Raw genomic sequence first — 27,360 nt, forward strand, 5'->3', positions numbered from 1 at the left:
AAACCCAGCCGCCGCTGCTGCCACCCAAAGTTGACAGGTACAACCAGCTGAAGAGTCAGCTGACGTCCAGCGAAGGTAAGAAAACGCAGGAACAAAGTGTCCCTGTGTTCAGCAACAACTCTCCCTCTCTCCTGTCAGTCGTCATCAATCCCATTTCTCTTTGTTGCCAAGCAGCAATTCCCCAAACTGCCTCTGTGCATCACCACTATCCCAGTGTGTGACTTGCCTCTAGTTTAGCGTGATAAATGGCCGTCTCAGTGGCAAATCAATTGCCTTTTTAATGCCATGCCGGAGAATAGGTGTGATTTGTAATAAGGAGGCGAGTCCTGCTCACTGAATCAGCACCAGAGTAGAGATTTCAGAGTGAATCATTGCAACATGAATCACCACCTTCTTCTATCCTGGTGGCGTGTAGCAATGAAGCCACATGGAGGGATGGGAGAGGAATACGCTCGAGAATCAGGAACTAAAACATGACTGACTTCCTTTTAGAAGTCATCTGTGTGAATTAGAAACAGTGACATATCCTGTTGTGGTGGTGGTTTAACAGCTAAGAGCATTAACCAGTGGGAACGTCTTCTTTATAATGTTGCATTCAATAGTCAATCAAATATAGTGTGAACCTGCAACAGCAGGTTCCCTCCAGAGGATCTCCAGCGCCATGGCGCATTAAATCAGGGAGTGAACGCGTTCTGCTCTTCAATGGAGCACCATCACTGCCTGGTGGTACTTCAAAGTACTGCAGCCTGTCTAAATGGATCGCCTCCCTTTTTAAAGGCAAATTAGAGGAAACAGAACAGGCTTTGACCGACTACCATGCCACTCCAATTCATTTTAATTCTTGCTGATGATGTGTGGTTCAAAAACTAATGACCTACAGCCTTCTTTACTGTGATGATAGAATTCAGCTCAGGTCTTTTCTTTTCTCCCAGAACTGTCTTTCAATCAGTGCCGTGTAATAGAGGCATTTCTATTACCTGCACAGTGTTAACTCTGGTCCTCTTTCTCTGTGTGTGTTGTAGATAGTTCTCTTTCTGGAAAGACCCACCCTTCCACTCCAGCCATGTACAAATTCAGGCCGTCCTTTGGCACCATGCCTAAAGTCCACTACCACACTGCTGGAGACAAGGTAAGGCATGATTTGTTTGGCACTTATGTAAGATGTATATTCTTAATATAGTATAATTATTATGTTGCTATGATTATTAGCTCTACCATATAGCCAGGGGGTTATTTCCTGTTGCAAAAGCCTCAGTAGCAGTTAAGCACAATGACTTCAATCATATTTGATTTGACGTGTTTTGCTACTCAGATTGTCATGCCAGATGACCGGAAGACCTCGGCCATCTTGGAAGAGGGTGTCCGTGGTCATGACTACCGATCTGAGCCAAACCTGGACCTGCCTGAGTACACCAATACTCCTCTCCACCGCACCTTCCAGTCATCTCCCCTCCAGCTGGACGCTGACCCCATCAACTCCCACTCTCTCAGCCTGAAGCAGGGTCACCGTCGGCCAGAGAAGGGCCAACTCTCAGCCCTGCAGCCGCAGACGGTCACGCCGTACAAGAGCGTCTTTTCACCCAACACGCTCTCCAACCGTAACGGCAGCTTGTCTTATGACAGCCTGCTTAACCCCAGCATCTCCCCAGCCACTGCCAGTGAGTGCATGGCCCACCGTGGTATGCCCACCGTGGGGTTCCACTCGCCCTACCTGCCCACCAAAATGTGCCACATCCGGGAACCTGACATGCAGAGGCACCAGGTCACCCCCGCCTACAGTCCAGTGATGCCACCCAGGGGGGTGGGCAGGCAATCCCCTCACCTAAGGGAAAGGGACCCATCCCCGGTGCGCTATGACAACCTCTCCCAGACCATCATGGCCTCCATCCAGGAACGAAAGGAGATGGAGGAGAGGGAAAAACGGCAGATACTGCATGGGCGCTCCCAGACCCATATCTATGCCCAGGACTCTGTCGTGTTTGATGGGGGCTATGGCCTACCCCCCAATGCTTGCTACTCAGATGGGCCTCGTGGCCCTGGCTCTAGAGGCCCAACACCCCCAGCTTATGGAGGCTCCAGGGACAACCTGATGGGGGTCGGCCTGGTGAGCTATGGGCAACGAACCCCCGTTTTGCGCCATGCCGGCTCCACGCTGGGTCGTGCCCCCAGGACTTCGACCACCTCCCTGCACACAGATCACATTAGCAGCAACAGCAGCCAGAGCAGGGCCGCTTGCCCCGAGGGCCTTTATCGTTCCCCGGCCCACCAGCCCCACTCCCCTGCTATGCCCCGATCCCCCTCCTACTCCCACCAGAAACTCTCCTACATCAGTGCCCATGAGAGGACAGACTCACCTCGCCTGGGGGGCCCAAGGTATGAACCCTAACGTTACACCTGTGGGACTGCATGCATTGTACTGAGCAAAAAGGGGGACTGGTGGGCATTGAATGTATTCCCACTGGAAATCCTGCTCCTTCTGCTGGACACAGCCGGCAGTACATGGGCACTAGTATACTCTCACTTACTTAGGCAACGTATAGCATTTGTAAAAAGTGTATGTATTTGTTCAACTGTAATGTCCATTTATTCATGTTAAGTAACAGTCTGGTGTGAATTATTATGTTCTGTTCTAATTAATGTTTGCCTTTCTAGTAAAATATCCATTTTTGTATTATTTTACAAATTAATAAAGTTGTGTAATTCCTCTCATTTCTTTTTCTTTTGCATGCTTTTCACCTACTCGTCTAACATTTCCACGCCTTCTGCCTCACTAACAAGTACACTTTGAACTAATCATCCATGTTGCTATTTTTTTTATGTTTGGTGGTTTGAAACTGTTTGACGACTGATCTGCATGTCGCCACAACCTTTATCGTTTGGTTTGTGTTTTATGCCTTTGCCTCTTTGTGGTGAATACTTACCCTTGTTCTTCTCTTTTCACTCAGAGATGCCATGAAAGTTAACGGGCAGATGGACTGCCACCCCAGTGCCAAGGGTTCCACCATCAGCCCCAGTCGCCACAGTAATGTCAAAAAGGTGACGGGTGTAGGAGGCACCACGTATGAGATATCAGTGTGAGCAGGGACACTGCATGGACCTCCAATGACAACAACCACCCTCCTGCAAAGAGATTCTCTCCTGTTATTTTAGTCAAGAGTCAGGGGCACATAGCGCTCCCTGTTTTGGGATTTATTGTCCAATCAGAGGACCTGTCTGCCCTTGTGTGGGTCCGTCTAGCCAAATGCCTGTGTATGTTCGTACCAGAGGGGTGGTTTGTCAGTTGATACCGCTGCCGGCTGTATGTGTGAGGAGTGTCTTGTCGTTAACATTTTGTCATCTCATCATCTTGGTTGTAAGAGGGGAACGTTAATGGTATTACTTTTGTGTCTCAGCTGTGGTCATGAAGCGTTTAGTTGTTCCAAATGTCACACAAACTTTTCTCTAGAAAGCACTGAAGGCTGAACAGAAACACTACAGATGAATTAAACACTGACATCCTCACTGTGGACTTTTGGGAGAAGAATAAAGTCCTTTCCAAGTCATTTGACCTCAAGGTGCTTCACATTAACTTGTACTGTTCATGCCATCGCCAGCGTAGCTTTGAGAAGTGATGGAGGACCGATCCGTTAGATCAGCACCAACTGCATTTGCAGGCAACACAAGATAAAAGAGTTGAGAAGCAGGGTAAGGGGCTATCGAGAGAGGGAAGTCATCGTATCAGGTCTGGTGGTTGCATTCCAAATACATTGAGAAATGCGTGTTGATTAAAAGTAAGATACAAAAGACAAATTGAATTCCTTCTTTATCAAAAACAAATTTCTCAGGAATGAATGCAACCAGCAGAGATGCTAGTTGATATTAATTCATAGGCTCCTTCTTTGTCTCAGATTATTAGGGTTTGAATATAGCTTAGCGCCTTTTATTCACTTCACAAAGGTGCAGTGCATCATCATAGGCCTCTGTTTGTTTTAGTGAAGTTCAGTTCGGGGATTTCAACATGACACAAGTGCTGGGAAGATATATTGGCCTCATCCCAAGAGTTCAGAAGGAGTCCAGCCTTGCACAACCAAAACTTTCTGTTTGTGTTGTGTCAAAAAAAAAAGAAGATAACTTGTTTAGTGTGTAAGTTGTTTGTGTTATAATCATAGGAATAGAAAGGTGTAGAGAAACAAGCCATTGTCCCATGTAGTAAAATGAAGATAACTGGTCACCCATTTATTATTTTGTAGTTTTTTTTAATGGTTTTTCTTTTTCTATAGCCAGCCTTTCAAAAGCTATGTTTGATACATTTTTTATAGTTAATTAAGCCTGGAATGGATGTCTTATTTTGAGTGGAGTTTTTTGTTGATAAATTATAAATTCAGTTAATAAATGAGGTCATTATAATGGGTAGAAATCCATGAAGTAAATATAGCTAGTTTTCCCTTGCAGTGTAAAGAAAAGGTATGATGAAATGTAATTACAAGTTATGTGATTTGAGCAAGTGAAATATTTAATTTAGTCGTCGACTCGTGAACAGTCAACGACTTGCCAATGTGTGCTGTACACAAGTCAAGGATTGGGCTTTCAATAGATGCTGCTTTGAGATTTCAGTGCCAAAAAAGGCTACGCACCCCTTCATTTCTCAGAGACGGTAGATGGGTGACATTGCTACTATGTCACAGTGACATCACGAAGACTGAAAATATCAAATCAATCAATTTGCAGCAGCTGTCTGGTACAGCTTCAGTATTACCCGACACTCAAGAGATGCAAGACTTTTTTTTTTATTGTTTTTTGCTGTTAATTGAAAAAAAGTTACAGAACATGTATTACTTTTCGACCATAAAAATGAACTGATAATATCCAAGTGGACGGTTTTTATTTATATTTTGCACCAACTGAATATGAAAATACATGGATGTAAATTGGTAGATTTGGTCCAGCTACATTTGTATGAAGGATAAACCGTTGTTGCCTTTTAATAAGAGGAAAAGCTACCTTTCACACACAACGACACGTGGCTCGGTGAAACACTATCGTACAATAGGGGACAATGAATTAACATTCGTGTTTTGTATGGAGCAGAAAATGGCAGGAGTGACACTTGTGGGAAACTTAAGACTGGGTAAGACAGTTCTGAAAGAAAGGCCAGCGTGCAAGGTAATGAATGAGCTTGCTTAGTTATGAAATGACATCACTTTTTACAGGATCTTTTTTCTTCCCATTTCTGGTGCATTCATAGATTCCTTTCTCCTGAGTGTGAAGTCCAGTAGCTGTGGTAGAGTCGGATGTTATCGACGCACTCGCTGTAGTAACAACCGTCTGGCTTGCATGGTCTCACTCAGCTGCCTTACCATGAACATAGTAATGTGAAGTAACAGGATACTCTATTCAAGTCATGTATTTCTGAATGGTTAAACATTGTTGCTGTGGTATAACAGGGATACTTTTTTGGCAAATCTGATGGGTAATTGTCAGCGTTAACGGCTAACTGGAACATCTTGAAATACATGAAGTGTTAGCTGCTAAGTTGCCTGAAAACACCCCCATCTATCACGACCACATATACAAACACTATCGATGTCATTCCTCCTTAAGATGACTGCCATTAGTCCAATGATCTTTTTTGGGGATGGACATCACTGCAGGTCAGGGACCCATTCCTGACAGTCAGTAATGAATCTGTTTTATCAGCCATGAGCTGATTTTATTTTTTGAAAACGTATAGAAAATTCAGTATGTATTAAAATATAGAATATACTATAAATGTAAGAGTTCCTATTTTTGTGAAGAGGAAATATTTCCCAATGACCTGAGCAGAGTAAATAAAGTTTCCAACTCTTTGACTGATTCTTGTGAATTCAAAAGACACATTGATATTAAGGTCCGTCTTTAATATGCCATAGATGTTAATAGATGAATTGACTTTTTAAAAGTCAAAATGCAAAGTAGTCGTTTGCATATAACCAGCCACACTATCTTGACACAATCGTGCTTCATTTATACCTGCATATCTTACCGTTAGCTACAAGAGATTTTTACATGAATGCAAACATGGTCTTTGACAGCTTTTATTCGAAGGTGGAGCAAACATTTCCAATCATTTGAGTGCAAATGAAAAGCAACATTTCATCCATATACATGTATTTACAGATGCACTGGCACTTTAGAGGCAAGGTTAAGAACTCAATTAGTGGAAAGAAAAGGAGAAGGTGGTGAGCACACAGATCAGATAGGGCACACTGTTACATATACTCTACATGCTTTAAGTCTGGGAATGTTATGATCTAAAGGAGGCATTTAAGTCAGAGCATAGCTGCACCAAACTCCGATGAACCGTTGACTTTGGACTTCATGGTTTTCAGATAATTCAAAAAAAAAGAAGAAAAAAATGAAATGCTTCTCTAAGTGCATCTGATCTCCTATCAGTTAGCATCAGTGGACACTGCGATCTGCAGTACACATCTGATGCCACTCAACTGTCTGGAGTGGATTCCTCTTCTATTCAGTTCCCAACAGAACTAATGAAAGGAGGAACCAAGAAAGAACTACTTCTACAAGGCATCCACTGAGAAGTCTTCACCGTACTTGTTTCTAGCAGTGGAAGCGTGGACAGGGTAAGAAGGCCCACTGAGATGCATCATGGGATGTTATATGTATAATGCACCTCCATAATGCCTGGTCCCTGACTCTGTGCTGCTAACAAGCAGGCTACATTATCCTCTCCCCCTACAAACAAACTCTGCTTCAGAATAACAAAACAAAAGAAATACCCCAATGTGGGAATTATCACTATCACAAGCCTCTGTTCACAGTTTGTTAAATGTAACATTGAACTGTTGATGACAAGGATGGAAAGCGTCTACAGTCCATGGTGTGGTGCAAAGAGGGAAAGGGGTCGGCTGCTTCTTGGTTGTTTTTTTTTCATAAATTCGCTATCTTGTATTTTCCCCTCAGTGGCATCAAGGACTTGTGATCTTGAGGCAAAACAAATAATAATAAAAAAAACTAATAATATGCAAGTGTCCAAATTCAGTTCATTTAGAGTCTATTGTAGAAAAAGAGGAAAACTGATAAATTGAAGATCAGCAAAGCAAGTTCTTGGTTCTCAATTCTTCTCAGCCTTCACCTCCTTTTTCTCATCTTCTTTCTTCTCAGTCTCCTTTTTCTCATCTTCTTTCTTCTCGGTCACCTTTTTGACCTCTTTCTTTTCATCCGACGCCTTGTCTTTTACAGAGAGTTCCTCCAGCTTCTCTGCCACTTTGTTTGCGCTCTCAGTGTTGCCTGCGGCAAAACAGTGAAACGTACAGTCAAATAAAGAGCTGTGAAAAGTTTGAACACAATTCATTTGCTTAGCGTGTACATTTGTCTTTACAGATCACATTCCCAGTGTGTAGCTTTGTTTAAAATGACATTTGGAATGAGAGGCCAGTGAAGAGTCATACCTGTTGTGTTAACCTGATAAATCTGAATTGTAATGTAGCAGAGCATAAGGACACCAGCCTTTTAAAAAGGTAGTAACGTGTTACATTCTGCGTGGTCATATAGCAGTCATAAAAAGTTCCAGGCTGGAGTGAACAGCAAAGAACAGAGTTGAGCCTGCATTCTTATGAAACTTGTCATGTAAGACATGTTACCCCTTGTTGGAATTATATTTAAAACAGCACTCAAACCTGAGTAGAGCAGTGTAACCAACACCACATTTGTTAAAAAAACAAAGAATATGGCGTTAGTTTCATGTACCTGTTCCCTCCAGAGTTTTTCTGACCTCCTCCTTGCACTCGTCAAACTTCCCCTTGAACTTTTGAGCATCTGTAAACAGAACAGAGTTGGTGAACATTCACATCAAGATGCTGCTGTACGATTGCAAATGTAGCATTAATAAGCAGCCCCACTGGCCAAACGGTGGAACTGTGGAGCTTCTGGGACTTTGTTGCCCAAAGTTTAGATGCAGAAAATGGGCTTCTTACAGGCGTTTGTCACTACTTTCAAGTATAACATTGGACTAAAATGTATAAAGACTTACTTTCTGCATTTAAAAAGCGTATTGCCAGGAGTTCAGGTTTGGGGCTTTCGTCGGCATAATCTGCTAGTGTGTTCCACACCCATGCCCTGTCACTGCCAGCATTGGGCTTCAGCTCCATGGTAGGTACAACTGTAATCCACAAGAGGGAACACTTTGAACACTTTGAAGGCAGAGATGAAAGCATTTAGAATATATGAGGTCATCGTATTAAGTGGTTGCACAACTATCAGCTGGAAATTGTTGGACTGCATTTGCTTAACGGCTAACTGTATAAGCTAAACATTTTGATTAGTTCGGTACCATTTCAGTTGTTACCAAAACTACTGTAAAATAGCAACTGAACTCACTGTGATGATTGGCACAAATCTTCAAGGTTCGGTCTCTCCTCATCAGCAGACGGATTGTGCCCTTCTCTTTGTGTTTCAGCAGCTTGACGTCACCGGTTCCTCTCTCCTTCCACTCCGGTGGGTCGTTCTCGGAGGCAAAACGATATAGTTTAGCCCGCCTGGGGAAAATATGATATGGCTTTCATAAATACAATGTGCTGTCTGCTCAGCAACATGAATAACAGATTACAGCACTTGATACAAATAACATGCGAGGGAACAAAAGGAGTCACGAGTGTATTAAAACAACTTACATTTTAAAGAGTTCCTCCTCATCCTCCTCTAATGTTTTCACATCCTGCTCAGGAAGGGACACGATCGGCTCAAATTGGGGATCATGATTAGAGTCTTCTACATTTTCTGCAGTGGTCTCATGCTCTTCCTGGTCCTAGAAGGAAAGAAAAGCAACGAATGCGTGAACTTAAAGCAAAAAAAACTTCCACTTATCTGTGTCAGACATTGAGTAAATTAAAGAAATTAGGCATGTGGATTAGATCAGTATGATTCTTTAAACATTCACTGGAACACAATGACCAACAGGCCATGAATGCTTCAATGGAGGGATTTAAGAGCTCATTGGTTAAGTAAAGCTTTTGTATGGGAACTGGCAGAGCCTTTAGTAAATCACTACTGCTGAGCACAGCATCTGTAGTTCAATTTGGGGTTGCATGTTGTCACATTACGACTAAACATACACTACGAATATGGCAACACATGCTCTTCATACAAAAAAAAAACCCGGCTTAGGTTTAAGATGGCTAACTTATCCACACAAAGGGCGCAGGTTCATGACCCGTGGGAAAGTGAAAAGACCCACTGTGAATAACTGTTTAGTGGGATTTTTAAGAAACTGAACAAACGCGGGGGACTTTCCTTCCACCCCTACTTCTACACCATTATGCTTCACTAGCTAGCTGTTAGCACGCTAGCTACATCCGCTGCGGGAGGTATTTAAGCTACAAAAGCCAGTGACTTTACAATAAAATGCTATAACGGTATAATTCATTTAATAGAAGGCAGTGGCTTTAATGGTGGTTGTATAAAAACGTTTGGTTTTGTTACAGTTTTACCTAATTACTGTTAGTAAATAGTTGTTCAACTTTGTTTTTCTAAGACAACTCATTGTGTAGTTGCCCAGCTAACGATAGTTAACGAGGCCTTTCGCTAGCAGGCTAGTCGAGCGCTAACGGTGATCGGTTCACTTTTCACACCGCGGTGGGTTTCGTTAACTAACACCACCGTTAATTTGACAAGACATTCAGGTGACACGGTTTTAAGGCTAACTGACACTCCACTCACAGTAACATTGTTACTGCCAACTGCCCGATTATACGCAGTCACTGCCTCCGGCGCCCTGCCATTAAAGCTAACGTTAGCCAACAAATGTTAGCAACTTGTCGTGCTTGGCAGACAAAGACTTGAAACGCAGGGATCATCATCGTCTTTGGCCAGCTGGTTACATGTTAAGATTGTTAAATACCCCATTCAAAGTACTGACGACTGCAACAGTTATCGTTAGCAGTTGTGTGCACATCGCCTCCATAAGCAGCTAGCCAATGACCAGTATATGATGCTAATGTTAACATGCTGACTGGCTGCACACTTCATGCTTTTGAGCGCATCAACATTAACTCAGAAGAAATACGTACGAGTATAAAATCTAGCACAGGGCATTTCTAGTTGCGCTTTAAACTTTCATTACATCACATGGCCTCGAAAACATTAAAATTAACGTTAGCTCATACAGCATCACGAAATACATCATTGTCGGCATTTCTCGCTCGCAGCTTCCTTTACAAAACTTTGACGCATTTCGACATATAAAATATCAGGTTTGCCATCAAATTTCGATTCAAAGGCGAACATAGTGCAACGGATGACCTAAAATGCGTGACCTCACCTTCGGGTCTGCCATATTAATTTAGATGTTTGTAGATTATGGAAGTAGTTAGATAGATTCAAATCCCAGACTGGCCGCCGTTTCCCCCCTCAGCTGCTCTCACTTCCTGCAACGGCTTTCGCGCGCCGAATTTCCTACGTATGCCCGCGCGTCCACATTGTGAAAACGCGCGCGCCGCCTCTCTAGTCTTTGCCTGTATCACAAATCACACTTGAGAAAATGCTGTTTTTATTGAAAATACATACTGCAAAAATGATATGCTTTAATAAATTGAAATGTAAAACGTTAGATGGTGAATCTTAGGATATTCTATGCATAGAGAGAAAAGTCAGACTGGATCAGCATAAATTAAGCAATAAGGCAAGGATATCAGTAAAACATTGTTGTGCAACAAAGTAATGTCTTCTAATTTTGGTAATATGTTAATTAAATAAGCTATGAGCCCTTACTGGCCCTCTTTTCCCACCGTCTGCACATTTATTCACTAACATGCAACATTTGAGCACAGTATAGTTTGAATAATGAAGGGCCTGAACTACATTTTGTTACCTCTATCATTTTAGTTTATAACGTGCTGTTGTGGAGCATTTGGTAGGTCTACAGTTTTAATAAAAAAAAACATTTTCACTTGGAGATAAATAAAAAAGGTTAAAAGAAGTTGAAACAATGAATGGTAAACAGAAATCGTTTAAACGCATTTTTTTAAATGAGTAATTTCACACTGTATACAAGGACATGTAAATGTAAAGTACGGAGAGAGACGATAATTTCCCACTGAAGAAGATGGACCTTTTTTAAAAAGACGACTACCACTTTAAATGAGTTCACAGTTCTCGCCGCTGCACGTGGTTAAATCAACATGGCAGCGCCCTGTACACTTCTGTGAGAGTGGACGTTGAATATAGAAAGGTAGGTTCATGAAATACATTGTCTCGACTTCAATCGACTGTGACCGTTGCTGATATTTAGCACGCCTGGAAACAGTAAGTTGTTAGTTATTAAAACGGATAATGGCGAATCGTTTTCTTTAAGCCAGGAAGAACGCAACTTCAGTGTATGTTATTTGCCACCTCAGCCTTCAGCGAACATAAAATACCTCGTTGAGCAGTACAAGTGCCAAAACTCAAGTCCGTAGAAGCAGTTATTGCATTTACATAAAAGCAATTTTAAGTTGTAAACGTTCCTTTTTTTCCCCTTTTCAACGTTACATTTAGATTGTAAAGTTAATTGAGACCATTATAACAAGTTACAATGTCTCAACCAAGCTTGATATTTGAGCACAATCTGTCCAGCTATCGTTTGATTGTAAATAAAAACTGTCTGGTACTGTTAAAAACTTGTTTTCACATATTTATTCGTTCTGAATGTAAGATCAGTATCAGTCTGCTAATCGGCTTATTTTCACAGCATCAACAGAGTGATGGCAGATGTCAGCGGCAGCCCATTGGCTGATCCTCCAGCCTCACACGAGGAGAAGCCGGATGACCTCCCTCAGGTCTCCAACAACGATGGCGTAAAGTCAAACGACAAAGCGGAAGGGGGGAACGAGGCCGCCTCTGACCCGGGCATGTACCGTTACATCAAAGAGGACCTCTTCACCTCCGAGATCTACAAAGTGGAGATCAAGAATCTACCCAAGTTCACTGGTTTCAACGACCTGAAGAAGTTCCTGGCCAAACAAGGCCTCAACCCGCACAAAGTCAAGCTGTTTGGCAAGCAGACGTTCGCCTTCGTCACCTTCAAGAACGAAGAAGATCGCGACAAGACCATGAAGATGGTCGACGGCATGCAGTGGAAGGGCCAGGTGCTCAGCGTCAGGCTGGCCAAACCCAAAGTGGACCCCATCCTGAGGAAGAGGAGGCAGGAGGAAGGAGAGCAGGCGGCAGGGCAGCCCCCATCCAAGCGAGCAGAGGGGGACGAGGAAGAGGAGCCGCTCAGTGTCCAGATCGCCAACGTGGTGACTCCTCTGTGGAATGTGCCGTATGAGGAGCAGCTGAGGAGGAAGGAGCAGGAGGTGGTGGGGGTTCTGCAGAGGCTGGCCAAGTGAGTGCTGTCATTTCATATACACAGTCTGATTCATCCATGTGGTACCGTGTGTGTCCACAGCTGATCTGCTGCGGGTGTTGTGCAGAGAATTTGACCAAATGTTCTCCATTGAAGGGCTTCCCTGTCGTTTCTTTTTCAGAGAGATCGGCAGCACCAACAAAGCCATGTTGCCGTGGCTGTTTGCGCAGAAAGGGAAGTACAACAGAATGTGTTGTCCTCTGGAAGCTATCCGACCGTCTCCTACACAGGTATGGCTACACTATTATAAATACCTACTTTTTACAATACATTCCACACCTTGTAAAGCAGCGGTGTGTCTTATATCTCCTTAATCCTCTTTCATATTTCTCTACCTGCGTCATGGCAGACGGATTACAGGAACAAGTGTGAGTTCCTCATTTCAATGGGTGCAGACGGGGAGGATAAGACCATCGGTTTCCGCCTGGGGAAATATAAAGGCGGCTCCTGTGCTGTGGTGGGGCCGGCTGAGACGCGCCACGTCTCGGCCGAGGCCAAGAGAGTGGTCAGCGAGTTTCAGAAGTTCATCAGGTATCGTCACGTGGTCGAGATGGTCCACAGCGAGGAATGGATACATTCACATGCAATATTTATTTTTTTAGGGTTTCATAGACACGAGACTTAAAGAAGTCTTCAGACATCGGACACATTTCCGCCATTGCATTTCATCTCTCTGTTATTTTGCATACAGGACAACCTCGTACTCTGTGTACAGTCCTGAAACATATGAAGGACACTGGAAGCAGCTGACTGTAAGGACGACGAGGACCAAACAAGCCATGGCTGTCGCGTTCTTCCACCCGCAGGTGAGGAGGAGGACGACACGTTCTCTTTACGAACGCTGTGCGATCCCGTTTGCTGATAATAGAGTCACACGGTTAGTTATTCTTTTTGATGTCGCTTACTTGTTTTAATCGCTCCTTTTTAGAAACTGGAAGAAGAGGAAATCAAAGCATTAAAGAGCTCCATGAAGATGTACTTTACAGAAGGAGAGGGGAAAGACAGCGGAGTAACCTCTCTTTACTTTGTCAGAGAGGGTCAAAGGTAAGAAAAGAAATCCCGATGCTCGATTAGTCAAGATGCAGGTCCAAGTACTGCACTAAATGAGTGTTTCTTTGGCTTACCAGGACTTCTCCTAACCTGGAGGACTTGCCCTGTGAGCTGGTGGCTGGAGAGAGCAGCATTCATGAGGAACTCCTGGGTCTAAAGTTTAGAATATCTCCTCATTCCTTCTTCCAAGTAAGAAAGATGTACCTCAGAGAAAAGTCCTTTTGTGTTTTACAAGGCACAGATACATTATGGCTCCAGCTGTGAAATGGGTCTTGTGTTACCTGGCAGGTGAATACAGGAGCTGCTGAGGTGCTGTACTCTGCTGTGGGGGAATGGGCCCAGCTGGACCAGGACAGCACCGTGCTGGATGTGTGCTGTGGGACGGGAACCATCGGCCTCTCTCTGGCTAAGGTGACGTAGTTGTCTGTAACAGAAACTGAATTCACCTGTGACTATGTGTTGACAATGACAGGAGTTAGTAATAGACACTGTAACAGTCTGCACATGCACTGTCTTTTTTTAAACTCCTTTTATTAGGGTTCATACAAATATTGGCAAAGAGATGTAACACTTTTGAAATGCTCTATTCTTTCTTCGTTGTGGCAGGTTTTGACATCTTTGTTCACTTTTGTCTTTAGAGGGTGAAGAAGGTGATTGGAATCGAAATGTGCCAGGAGGCCGTGGAGGATGCCAAAGTTAATGCAAAGGTCAATGGTAAGAGGCCAGATGACATCAAACTACCTCCAGTGATTTTATGTATGGGGTGTGAATATTCATAAATGCAGGACGGTTGGTAATTCAATTAACAGATGTTTATTCAACAGTTTCCCTCGGGATTAATAAAGTTTTTTTTTTGCCCTCAAACTTATTGTAGAAATGAGAAAGTATTCAGTGTTTGACTGGCTCTCGGAGGCATATGACTGTAAGGCAGTCATTTTCGTTTTTCATTTGTTTGTATTTGAAGGTCTGAGTAATGTGGAGTTTCACTGTGGGAAAGCAGAGGACGTGTTGCCCAACATCCTCAATGCTCTCGTGTCGCCCAACGTCACAGCCATTGTGGATCCGCCGAGGGCCGGCCTACGTGAGTAAACGGCCCAAACCGTGAAGAATGAACGTTATTCCCCTCAGGATTTGTCACATATTTTTTATTTTTTTTGTCTTTATCGAACAGATTCCAAGGTTATACTTGCCATCAGGAGGGCAGAGCATCTGAAGAGGCTGGTTTATGTAGCGTGCAATGCTAAGGCTGCCATGAACAACTTCATTGAGTGAGTCTGTGTGTTTGATTTGGCTGTTTTTAAGCAGCAGAAACGATGAATTCAATTTGTTTGTGAAATTGAAAACTAAAGCCTGAATAACTATTTCCACTGTCCTATCAGATATATTCTGAAAGGTGGCCAATTCTATGAAATGGTGAATCTTACGTTGGATCTTTCTGTCTTTTAGTCTGTGCAGAACACCATCCAAGCGAGTTCATGGGGCTCCATTTCGACCGGTGCGAGCCATGGCCGTGGATCTGTTCCCTCAGACCATGCACCTCGAGATGCTTTTGCTGCTGGAGAGAGTGGACTACGACTCCTAGAAGACCAGCAAGCAATAAGGAGACATTCTGTGCCTTCTGATACCCACACTACCATACTGTTTAGTATGCCAGGAAAAGATTTAGTATGTCAGAAATATCAGGATGTCCTACTGCATCCGGTCGTATTTTAGTAAGGATGTGATTCGGAATTGTCATAACATTGCACCGTGACCTGCCAGAAAAGCATGCTGGCTTGCAAACTGCTAAATGGGGATGTCCAGTTGGACATCCTGGTATTTTTGGCACATTGAAATTGACAATGTATTAGAAAGTACTTGCTCTTTTCTGACTCACTGAATAGTATCGTAGTATGGGTTTTGGGATGCTCAGAGGGTCTTACCTTTTAAAAACAGGCCCTGTCCTTTGACAGGTAGCATGCAGGGCTTTCCATACTACAAATGTATGCACTCACTCAGAACTCCTTTAAAATTTATGTTAAAAGGTAAGGCCTTCTAGTCTTGATTTTAAAGTGTCAGTTCATTCAAATCCAGTCTTTTGTAATGAAATATTAATTCATGCTTCAAATGAAGTTGCTGTTAATACACAGTATGCTTTGCACTATATTTGGTTAACTGAGCGTTATGGACTGTCCTTTGGCCTGTTATGCTTTTTTTAGTTTGAGAACTTTTGTTAGATGCATTCATGTCTTAAATTACAAAGCTATGTTGAATAAAATGTTAGCCTTCAACGCCTGAAGCTCGATACCTTGGACTGTTAAGTGTAAAGCCGGCGCAGTGGATACTATGGAATTAAAGTGCCACCTCAGTTTAACTTGTTTCTGATGGTTTCATCATTCTGGAACTGAATAAAAACAGCCTTCCTAATCATTAGTCAAGACATTTTATTTGCATAACAAATATCGCTAAAGTCATGGAGCTCAGGTTGCAATACATACTTCATTTTCTAGGCAGCAACATCTCGAACAATTCATTGGTACAACTCAACAGAAACGCATGGAAAAGCAGTATTTTCTTCTCACACTGACACACTTGGTAAGACAAACGCACGGAGGGGAAAGCACATTCTTAAAGCGATTCACAATATCACAACAGCCTCGTGGTTAAACTGATGTCCTTGATTTCATAGAAAAAAAACAAAAAACATAGGCCAAATACTTGACAAAAGATGCACAGCAGTTTCTATTTTGTTCCAGCAAGTAATGGGTCTATGTATTTTCCTGTGATAGATGTTTCTACTGTACAGTTTGCAGCAACATGAACTATAAAATGTATAAGACTGTATGTAAGCTTTGGTACACACACACACGTTCATCAGCTTCTGTTGGACTAAATGACTTGACCAGTTTGTTCACGTCAGTGCACCAAGTAAAATTTAAAAAGGCTGCCTTTTGTAAAAATGCATTCTACTTGTGGTCAGAAAATACTGTAACAACGATGGCAAACACACGCACACAAACAAAATACACAAATCCATTAAGACGAGTCTTAAAAATCTGCACATGCTGGAGGCATTTTTCCCTCAAGTATCCGATGTTTTAGAAGCCGTCTGCAGTCAATTTCTAATTGGCTAAACAATAAATGCTTGATCAGGTAAAGGGGGCTTGGTCTTTCCACTTCCTGTTGAAGGGTGTTTTAGGTCCAATGTAATGCACTATACTCTGAGCCCTTCATGAAATGGATTAACTAAGGCAACACGTCAACATGATTTCTTAAGGGCACCGCAACTAAACAAGCTACTGAAATGTACCGAATGGTGTGCTTGGCGTTAGTACTTTAATAAAAAGCTAGAAAGAACTAAGTTAAACAAATGAACATATTACAGTACTGTGCTTGGGTTTACTGCAGTGTTGGACGTCTCTTTCTAGAATTGCCAATGCAAAAGAGGGGGAGGGAAAAATAAATAAAGGCAACAAGTACCTCCAAATGCAAGTCACCTCAAATATCCCCGATGCAGTTATTCCTGTACCAACGGCATGATCAGTCAACACAAATATTTGACAGGACACAAGTGCATAACAATATTTCTCAATAGTCATCACTTCACAACGCATGTTTTTAAAATCGTGCAAACCAAGACAGCAGCTGTCCATTCTGAGGGAGGGGGGGGAGAAAAACGGCATATTTTGTATTCATTACCCAAAATATCCACAACACCGACCAATAAAATAGTAACGTCGTTTCCTAATAAAATGAATGGTATAAATACACAAGTACTAGTGCCTTTCAAATACTTCAAGCACAAAACTAAACTAATAGGTGCTGGTACTCTGTGACTGTTAAAAACAACACTTTCAAACAAAACAAAAAGGTGTGTAGTGGTTTTTGCTGTCAAAAGAAGCATGCATTTCTATTTTGATGTGGTTCATGTGTTACCTTCTCTGCAGCCCGGGTGTGGTTTTCTTTCCCCCCCCAGAGTGCCATCGCGAGGCTGCATCTAGAGAGGTAGACGATATTTGCTCTAATGTCTGTTCGTGCATTTAGAACCTCCCCTTACTTTTACCGGCTGAGCCAATAAAACACGGGCGAAGGATGCAAGCAGTTCTACCGGCCGGGTCAGAGTGGAACTAGATCGCCGTCAGATGTCAGTGATGCATAATTAAGGGATTGGATGGTGGGGGTGTGATGTCTGACAGTGACTGGGTTTCAGTGCCGTGGTTCATCAGTGATTTCCAGACTCAAACGTCAACAGTGCAGAGGGGTTCACTCCCGGGCTGGGCAGACTCCATTATGGTCATCTTGGGTTTCTTCCTCGTTTCCTCCTGGTACAGAAATACAATAAAGTTACCACATTGTGAGGATTACATTGTGAAAATGGCACAAAATGGGAAAAATAAGGTACGCTCAATCCATTCTCAATTCTAAAATATACAAATGTAGGCAGTGGCAATGTCATTTTGACCACCGGAGACTGACAACTATGCTCGTAAAGACTGAATAAAGAGGACTAATTGAGACCCTGCGGATTTACTCTTTCGCCCAAATAACATTCTGGGCTTTATCTGGATCAGAACTACAACCTTGTTTTTCCCCTTCAATGAGCTCTCTGGTGACAAGATGCCTGATGTACAACAAGTAATCCTTGTCGAGGGAAGAGAGGATGAACTACTGTAAAACCAAACAGTCCTAAACTTAACCAAGAATTCCTGCACTGAAAGAACAAAGGCTCATATAGTAGGCCCCGTAGGAAAAGCACAGGTGTAAATCATAAAGTCGATGATGGCTGAACTTTATTTCGCTGCTTCAGTTTCAGGGTCCTGCTTTTGTGAAGGCTGGCTCACAGTCACAGCTCAGTGGGACAATTAGATCCATCATTTTATTGTTAACAACTGTGCTTTTATAAGACAAAATGTCTGCTTTGAGTTCTGCTTTGGCCTGTTACGATACTTTTATTCATGTTTGAAACCAATGTCGAATGAAAATCTAAGCAATCTTTCAGTTGTGAAAGACGAGCTATATGTTTTAACACTGGGTAGAATCAAAATTACATTTTCTTTCTCTCTTCATATTACATAAAAAGGAACAATTCTCACCCTCTGCTTGGCTAGTTTCCTCATTTCCTCTTGCAGTTTGTTCAAGATATGGAGGTTTGGCTTGTTCTTTTTGGCATACTGCTGGAGCTCGATCACACTCTTGTCGGCGCTCTCCTGCAAAAGATCGGTCGTTTAAAAAGTCATCGAGATGTGCCATCTTCATTACCAGGATATCATAATCGCCATAATTCATATTTCACTTGTTGAAGGCAATGGCAGGTACAACAGAAATAGTCTTGATTATTCCATATTTAAAGCGGCAATCTTTAAGATATCCATAAGGGTTGATTCAGAATTTCTATTGAAGAGAAAACAATGGGAATTGTGTTTAGAGTTTAGCCATAGAAATATAATACATTGTATTAGACGTCTGGATTGACTTCAAGTTTTTTAGAATTGTGTGTATAGTTCCATTTTTGTGTATTTTCCCCCCAAAGAATGTCGCCACAGACGCCCACATGCATATTAATATAGCAATACTATCAGTGGGCCATAGGCTCAGTCAACATTGAGTTACCTCCTTCAGTGATGGTGACTTTAAATGAAGATCTTAAAGACTGCCAGTAATTCCAGTGAGGAGGTTTTATACTTTAAGACGTTTGAATTACATTTACAGGTTTGACTGTTGAACCGTAATGTGTTTATTGGCAAGCAGCACTATGAGAGTTTACACAATCCTCATAACCAGATATCTTATCCGGTTAAGATACTTTAAATATTTACTGTAAAAAGAGCTCAACATCAAACAGAGATTTAGAAAATACTAACCTTTCTATTCCAAAGTCGTCCATGAGCACAGCTCTACAGTAAGTGTTTAAGTACGTACCTTCTTGACCAGCTTATTGCTCTCTCTGCCGTACATGCGCAGCAGTGAGCCCCAGTTCTTCACGTGGGGATGAAGCATCTGCAGGATCTTCTGAGAGGCCAGTTGTTTGCCAACCCTTTTGTTCTTGCCTGGTGGCACATGTACAAAACATGTCACTGAAAGCTACGTGCATGTTCGCTGCACAAGTTCACACCAAACAGACATGGTAATAAGAATCAAACAGCAACTCTCCATGTGGGTGGATGAGGATCAGCGTCTACTTACACCAGCCTCGCACGGTGTGCTTCCCACACGTCATCACATATTCACTCTTCTGGTTTTTCCCCGGGATCACCTCAAACTTGATGCTCGTGTCTCCCATCCCGTGGTTTCTAAATGAAAGACACAACAATACATTTTAAATACATCTGCAACCCAGCAGGGCTGTGACAGCACAGGTTATTAAAGGGGAGTTTGGATGTTCTTTTGACGTGGGGTAGTATGAGGTACTGTGCATTCCCCCAGTTAACAGACAGACGGAGTACCAGTATGCGAGCAAAGCAATGTACGGCGTACGGGGGCAGCACCCAACATTTTGTAGTGTACGCGATATTTAGAATATTAATTTATTGGTGGTGTTGTGCTTTAGCTCTTACCTTTTAAGGCACTCATGAAGAATCTGATATGGCGAAAGTAGTCCTGCTTTGTTGGTCAGCTCATACACCCTTGAGTCTTCTATATTGATATGATTAAAATACTGCGGAGCAGAGTACACAGAGTGTTACATATTCTACCTTTGACAACAATTATTTTCCATGAGCTCACTCTGTTCCACAGAAATGTTGACAATAGGGGGGGGGGGGGAGAGTACCTCCAGTTCATCGCCCTCAACAGGCTTCTCCTCCGAGGTCTGCTTCACAAAGTCAGGGATGAGGATTTCCAGTGTGGCTCGAGCTGAAGTTCACCGCAAATTACCAGTGAGAGCAAAAGCAGTTTTACGTCTTACAACATGTAGATTTACCTGTGCAACTATCTATCATATATATAATAAGAATATACCGTATATCGTCTTGGAAGTCTGTTGTTCCCACCGACTTCATTTCCCATTACAAACAAAGTCTTCCACTTACAAGTATTCTTGTGGTACTTGTCAGCCCACAACAAACAGGTAACAGTAAGCATTTCGTACGAGTCAGCCGATTAAAACTATAAATCACATCTATCCCAGTCAGTGTCATCTACCTCGAACATGATGTATGAAATACAGTTTGATTATTACCACAAGCAAGTTCTTCATGGGAAGCCCTTAAACCTATTTAATAACTGTACTTTATTGTAACAAAGTATGCACAACGACCCAGAGTAGAACTCAGAGCCAACACAACGTATATTCAGTTGTGAGATACACAAACCAGTCGATCACAAGGCTAAGTACTGGAAATAAAAGAACTTACCAGCTTTATTCTTGGCAAGTTTTTTACTGCTTGCGGTTCCTGTGCCGTACGTTACTCCATCTATAATGACCGACGCTCCAAAGGGCTCACTTGGGTTCTCTATGGGGCACACACAGTCGGTTAGATCTGATATCTTGTAAACGGTCAACAACACATGTTTTATGTATGAGGAGGTAATAGCAATAATTGTGTGTGGACATTTCTGTGACTACAAAGAGGGTGATGGAAATGTGTGTCCTGGGTTGTAGACGACAACATTGAACAATTTATTGCTGATAAGGCGAGAGTGACATAGGACGTTATATACCTCAATTCAAAGAAGAACTTACCACATTCAAAAAAGTTGTAAACAGGTCGAACCTTTAGGACACGTTGCATATATTCATGCAAGATGCAAACTTCTGACTTCCCGTTAGGGTTGATGACAAATTCTGTTACAACAGAAAAATGTAAATACATCAACAAACACACTTTGTATGGGCAGCTTTGATAGTATAGACATGTCAAACTCACAAATAACACATACGACAAAGGCTTTTTAAAGGTTTACGACACTTTTTAAAGACTTTTGTTAAAGATCTTAAGTTGTAAATAAGCAAGTTTGTTATTTGAACTACACTGCTGCAGAGTGACGACCACCGGTCAGGTTCATCACAATGCAAACATACGACACCCAAATGCCAGATGTTTTTAATAGCTTTTTGTTTTATGGTAGAGATTCATAAACTATATCAGGCAATATCTAACAGGATATTGTCGTTTTGTATGGTTCCATTGGTTACTGATAATGAAAACAACACCTGCCTCCCTCTTAAAGAAAACAAACATGAATCTATATCACCGCTACCTTTCTTAGTGGGAGCATCTTGGACGGACAGCGTGATGAGTTTCTGGTTCGCAGGCAGGATCGGTCTCTCCGTCTCTGCCTGCTTCCTCTTCATGTCTCTGTTGAACTGCCTCCGCTCTGCCCAGGTACGAAACTTCTTCACCGTGACTTGTTCAAAGTCAAAGCATTTTTCCAGGTACAGGCGGAACTCTTCAATTTCTGCGAGGAGGTTTTGATGAAAGTTATATCACTCGATGAAACGCAGCCAGCAGAAACACAACAACTACCTGTTTAGAAGTGTACCACTGAACAAGTACTCGAGAATCCCTTACCTATGGACTCGTCCTTGCACACCTCCACCTTGGCCCTGACTTGTCCTAAGGCTCCGTGGGCAAAGTCACAGAGGCGGGCCTTTTTAATCTGCAGGCTGTTATTGGTTGCATCCTCTCCATCTGGCACACCGTCGGTCACAATGGCAGGAGGGACGATGTCCTGCTCCTCAGCTGCAGCATCCGCCTTGTCTGCCGTCTCTTCTCCGTTGGCCTCCTCGCTGGGCTTGACGGGAGACTTCGCCACATTGGGCGGCGCGTCCCCGTTGAGCTCCTTCTCCTTCATTTTCCTGTAGTGTAGGCAAGGGATGCTGCTGGTAGGAGGGTCATGTTTCTGTATCAGGAAAGAAGAACGAGGTTCGTAACAACACGTTAACCGTATTTGTAAGAACTGATGCTATGAGGCAGCTGCTGAACACTGACCAGCACCACAAACTGGTTTAGAGTACCGACACTGAGGTTCCCCCCCAACTTATAAGAAGATCAAAACCCCTGCAAATAACCTGATGCACTGTTCACATCAGTGCGGCACGTTAATTAGACATATGACACTTTGTGTTGCATCTTACCCTAATACTGCCAGTCCCAAGGAAGTAGGGCCTGGACCAGGTAACCACCCGGGTCTCTCTGTGCAGGTAGACGGGAATACCCGAGTTATGGAATGTCATGATCCATCCATCTGGTAGAGGCTCAGTGGGGGGACGCCCACGACCTGGCATAGGGAGGGGGGGACGGACGTTAATGCAGCCACTAATTACTACACTATTCCTTTTGTGGGAAACTCATAATTGTGTGACAATCAGTCGAGAGGTTTTCAGGCTTGGAATTAATGTTAAATTGTTTTAATCTAAAGTTGGGTTTAGGTTTGAGTATTAGGACCAAACATGCCAGGAAAATGTTACTTAACTTTAACTAACAACATTCGACAATCCAATAAGTACTCATCCAAAACATTCATCTCTCTCTACGCAGTGACTTAAAACCAAGTAGGACTATTTGAAAACCGTATTTTGGTAGATTACAGCACACTTGTAAAGCACTGCAGAAGGATTTATGTTGTTGTAGTAATGTCTATGCACTGGTTCACTGGTATTGAAAAGATGCAGCTTTTTATATTATAGACGGAGGATGCGATGTATTGAGAATTGCATCGAGAATTGTTTAAAATCGTTGGATTGAGAGGCCAGTGAAGAGTCATAGGTGTTGTGTTAACCTGATAAATCTGAATAGTAATGTAGCAGAACATACGGACACCAGCCTTTCAGAAAGGTAGTAACGTGTTACATTCTGCGTGGTCATGTAGCAGTCAGAAAAAGTTCCAGGCTGGAGTGAACAGCAAAGAACAGAGTTGAGCCTGCATTCTTATGAAACTTGTCATGTCAGACATGTTACCCCTTGTTATTATATTTAAAACCGTACTCTAAAGGAATGCATGTTGTAGGTCAGGTCACACACCGCAAACAATGATCTGATCACAGATCTAGTTTTGAACAAGAGCTTGTTTGAAGAAAGAAAGAAAATTTCAATTTGGATACTCATTTCTAAAAATAGTTCTTTAAAATGTCACTTTTTAGACTTAAGTTTATTCAGTCGAGTTTATTCATTTACTATTAAGATTTCAAACCCGGTTAGTTTAGGGAGTCCTTGCATGTCGTGTTTTACATCTCACCACCTGACCAACACCAGGGAGCATGTGTAACGGTGCTCATCAGCGTGTGCTGTTTGATTGTGATACTATGTCAGAGCACTACAACACACAGAGGAGGGTTACTTGGATGTCCATTATAGTTGTGCAGTTCATACCATTATTGTTCACCAATTTACCGCGTAAACCCCTGTATTGTAATCTACAGCAGCAATGCACACTGTTGTGCAACAATAGTAACAATTATAAACACTATCCTATAATCTGTATCTATTCACTTGTAACAGATGTGACACGTGTGTAGCAGATACTGTTAAAATATGTTGCATTGTAGCCCATAGTACTAAAACCACAGTTCACAGTTCCTAGTTAGTACTCGGCCCTAAAACAGACCGATCCACCACTCACTCTTCAAGACAGTCTTAATTTTGGTCATCATGGGCTGAACGCCTCCTTCACCATCCGACGGGTGATCGCTGTCCCCGCCATATTTGTCCTCCGACGGACGCATCTTTTTGGGGACCGGCATGCCCTCCTCCAGCAGAGCATCGACATCATTGTCAAACTCCTCCTGGAAGAGTCAGTGGTTAAGGCCGGGAGAGAAGGATGGGCTTCGTCTGATGCGACGCCATAAAGTGAACAGTTGAGAGAAAATAACAAAAAAACCGAGCGGCACTCTACCACAATAAAGAGAAACTCATCTGTGCCACTTTGAGGCATAACAATTAAATACTTCTGAATGTAGAAACAGATTATATTGAACCTATATATCAACTTCTACTGCAAATGAAATTACAAACATTTAGCAGCTTTGATGTATCCTTTTTATTAGTATTGCATCGACAGGAAAGCCAGCATTTAATGGGACATATTAAAAATGGCACTAACCTCTTCCAGCACCCCACTTGTCATTTTCAGTAATAAAAAGCAAAACAATAAACAAAAAAAACAAACATTTCTCTAAATGTCTGCTGCTTAATTTGATCCTGACGTAACCACTCATGTCTACTGGTGCAGAAAAGTTCTGACGTGTTGCAATATTAAACCAAGAAATCATTACAACTTAATCTACGCGACATGATCCTTAATGTCCTCTTCCACTTCACAGTTACCCGTTTGTACTCTTTCTTCCTGTAGCCAATAGCTTACCTATAAACGTACAACCCAGCCTGAGCTGATATCTACCACAGTACTGCAACGATAAAGGAGAAGCCTGGATATTTGGAACTGTACGAGGGTTGTACTTTGATAAAAAAAAGCATTTCTCAATGTAAGCACTGAGCGTCTGGTGATTACTTAAATCATCTACAGTTACCAGGACATTGTTTTCTGGAAAGTTTAGTGGCTGTTGAGTTCGTACAACTTTACTTTTTATGCTTTAAAGGCCACAATTCCAATGCCATTCAGCTGCATTGTATCGAGGTATAAATAACACAAAATAAAACTAAAAAGTATCTGCCTGGCTACAGGCGATTCTTTAATGCGAGTGATGCGACACCAGGGAGGGGTGGGGGAAGTAGATGCAACAAGAATCATTTTTGTTTTGACATCAGTTTATAACATTATGAGAACGCTATAATGAGAATGTTATTACGGCAGCCGTAATCTCCTCCTCAATCTAATTATGTGACATTTGTGGGTAAGCGGCAATATAGCACTATTGATGTTACACGTTATTCTAGGGAGAATAAGCACCTGCATATATGACTGGCGCACTCTGTATGTTGCATTGCTGTTATTTTAACTGAACAACCTTGTTTTTGTTGTTGCTATGTCTGTTTTGCCATAGTAGTGGTCTCCTTGACAGGAAATGAATGCCTGTCTCTTGTTTGGACTGTACTGTATGGGCTGTAGTAGGCCTACGTTATTTCAGTTTGACAGTTCAGGGGAAAATGGGTGTGTAGCTGATAATGACAAAGGTTACTGCAGACGTAAGAACAGACGTACCTCATAGGAGAAAGCCACGGCGTCCTCATCCGCTTGCTCCTGCTGAGCTATGACCTCAGACTTAAAGCCACCATGCTCTGCGTCGTCATTATCCATGAAGTTCTCGTAGAGGTCGTCCAACTCATCCAGGACCGCAAACTCTACCTTACTCTCCATGTCTACCTCTGCCTCCTCTGCTGTTCTGTCCGCTATGTTCCCTTCTCCGTAGCATCCCTCACTTGCTTCCTGCTCACTAGTCGAGTCATGCAACTCACCATTAACGTTGTCTAAGCCATCATCACTTCCTCGCTCCTGCCCGTCGCCCGTGTACAGAACCTTCCGGTCTTTGCTATTGGTGCTTTCGGTGAAGCTTACACGGATCTTAACATCTCTGAGCAGCTGGAGGTCTGGTAGGAACCCGCTGACCGGGGGAGCGTGGCGGGCCGTTCTGGGGCACGTTGGGTTGGGATTAGCCTCACCTGAGAGGTGGTTATAGAAAGTTATGGAGCCCGTGCTGAGGGGCTGCTGTGGCTCGGCTTCCCCGTCCCCTGGGGTGTATGTGCATCCATCACCACCAGAGCTAACGTCCATTACCTCTGCGTCACTGGACGTTTGCAGGGGAGGTGGTGGAGGTGCTCTGCCCTCATCTTGGCCAAAATCATCAGGTGGCTCCAAGGGGAGAGGGGGTAGTACATCATCTATCTCCATTTCCTCTTTCTAAATGGACTACGATTTATATACGACTTATACAAACTGATGTGTTCTAAAAAGCTGACCTGTTCAGAGACTCTGCTTATCTAAAGCCAGAATGCATGCAGAAGCACATCCCTGTAAAGACCACGTACCAGAGGTGAAAATGCTAAGCTGACTACATTGTTCTTTTCATTAATGTAGACAGCTTTCAGAATCACTGTCTCAATTATTGGAAATCACAATGCATTCAGCTTAATGTGGGATCTAGGCACTGATCATCCTCCACTGGTATCTTCCGGAAGCTAGAAAAAAGGACCGGTGAGAGCAACTTTAGATATCAGTTGAGTCAACTTTAGGACTAATGGTATTGGAATAATGGTTAAGGTATTTAACACAGGCTACTAACGTTAACTAGTATTACGACTAAGAAGCTGGAATGAAATGGCTGCAACGTGACACAATAGTTAATTATGCCTGGGAATATGACTCATGTTTATCCAAGTACAAATATGAAAGCAAATGAATCGTAAAATAAAAGAGTGAGGGACCTCGTTTTAGCGCATCTGTTCAGTCTACAGCTGCACATCGGGCCGTCGGTAACGTTAACATATATGCTAACATGCTAGCAAGCAATCGTAAGGCTGTAACGTTACAGATCTACGCGGCTGCAAAACTGTTAAGCTAGTCAGACAACAGCTTATTGCAGAAATACTCACCGATAAATATGACACGACTGTCTTCTATTGGGCACAAGGCTACCTTTCTAAATTGCTATATTCTAGACGCGGCGCCATACTGCCTCAACTGCAGCTTCGCCATCTTGAAGAAAACCACAGCGGCAAACCAACCCAAGTCCCGCCTCCCAGTACCGGCGTTTTGTAAATGATCGATCAGCGGGCCAATTACAACGTCGTTTTGTCGACAGCTACTTGTATGATTCAACCAGAGCCGTAAAAAGGCAGAGTCGCGTCAACGGAAGTTTAAAATGCTGGCGGGCAATTTGCATGCGTAGAAATTGGTAGAAATCGGTATTAAACAGAGACACAGGATTGCGATGTGTGCTAATTAGTGGTCATTAAATGCATCGATTTACACTATTGAATAATATACTTAGATATATCAATTTCAATGTCGGCGAGCACAAATGAGATCTACGAAATTAGGGGAGTGTATAATGACTTGAGGAGGAGCAATTACACAAA

General features: G+C 42.7%; 4 protein-coding genes across 4 annotated transcripts in view; 2 read left to right on the forward strand and 2 right to left on the reverse strand.

Annotated features, from left to right (window-relative positions):
- The window catches only part of zdhhc8b (zDHHC palmitoyltransferase 8b), a 55,890-nt gene extending 50,075 nt beyond the window's left edge, over positions 1-5,815 (forward strand). Inside the window, exons 8-11 of the mRNA XM_079160940.1 lie at positions 1-75; positions 1,023-1,129; positions 1,313-2,373; positions 2,946-5,815. The exon at positions 1-75 is cut by the window's left edge and continues 34 nt beyond it. Coding sequence (XP_079017066.1) covers positions 1-75; positions 1,023-1,129; positions 1,313-2,373; positions 2,946-3,078 — 1,376 coding nt within the window. The 3' untranslated portion in view covers positions 3,079-5,815. The remainder of the gene's footprint in view (positions 76-1,022; positions 1,130-1,312; positions 2,374-2,945) is intronic.
- A 193-nt stretch (positions 5,816-6,008) lies between these two features.
- On the reverse strand, positions 6,009-10,412 carry ranbp1 (RAN binding protein 1). The gene is made up of 6 exons (XM_079160783.1): positions 10,295-10,412; positions 8,649-8,782; positions 8,356-8,513; positions 8,009-8,137; positions 7,726-7,794; positions 6,009-7,266 (listed from the first exon to the last, which is right to left on the reverse strand). Exons 1-6 carry the CDS (start codon positions 10,307-10,309, stop codon positions 7,091-7,093), a joined length of 681 nt encoding a protein of 226 aa, XP_079016909.1. The 5' UTR covers positions 10,310-10,412; the 3' UTR covers positions 6,009-7,090.
- A 721-nt stretch (positions 10,413-11,133) lies between these two features.
- trmt2a (tRNA methyltransferase 2 homolog A) lies at positions 11,134-15,808 on the forward strand. The gene is made up of 12 exons (XM_079161498.1): positions 11,134-11,203; positions 11,702-12,337; positions 12,480-12,588; positions 12,708-12,889; positions 13,050-13,164; positions 13,287-13,402; positions 13,486-13,597; positions 13,697-13,819; positions 14,047-14,122; positions 14,373-14,489; positions 14,580-14,676; positions 14,855-15,808. Exons 2-12 carry the CDS (start codon positions 11,715-11,717, stop codon positions 14,988-14,990), a joined length of 1,806 nt encoding a protein of 601 aa, XP_079017624.1. The 5' UTR covers positions 11,134-11,203; positions 11,702-11,714; the 3' UTR covers positions 14,991-15,808.
- A 9-nt stretch (positions 15,809-15,817) lies between these two features.
- dgcr8 (DGCR8 microprocessor complex subunit) lies at positions 15,818-26,956 on the reverse strand. The gene is made up of 14 exons (XM_079161497.1): positions 26,875-26,956; positions 25,487-26,460; positions 23,948-24,110; positions 22,464-22,606; positions 21,898-22,228; positions 21,587-21,784; positions 21,069-21,170; positions 20,740-20,838; positions 20,157-20,239; positions 19,942-20,042; positions 19,571-19,677; positions 19,307-19,434; positions 18,481-18,594; positions 15,818-17,709 (listed from the first exon to the last, which is right to left on the reverse strand). Exons 2-14 carry the CDS (start codon positions 26,171-26,173, stop codon positions 17,626-17,628), a joined length of 2,340 nt encoding a protein of 779 aa, XP_079017623.1. The 5' UTR covers positions 26,174-26,460; positions 26,875-26,956; the 3' UTR covers positions 15,818-17,625.
- Positions 26,957-27,360: the final 404 nt, after the last annotated feature.

The sequence above is a fragment of the Pholis gunnellus genome (genome assembly GCF_910591455.1).
Source record: "Pholis gunnellus genome assembly, chromosome: 6".
Lineage (NCBI taxonomy): Eukaryota > Metazoa > Chordata > Actinopteri > Perciformes > Pholidae > Pholis > Pholis gunnellus.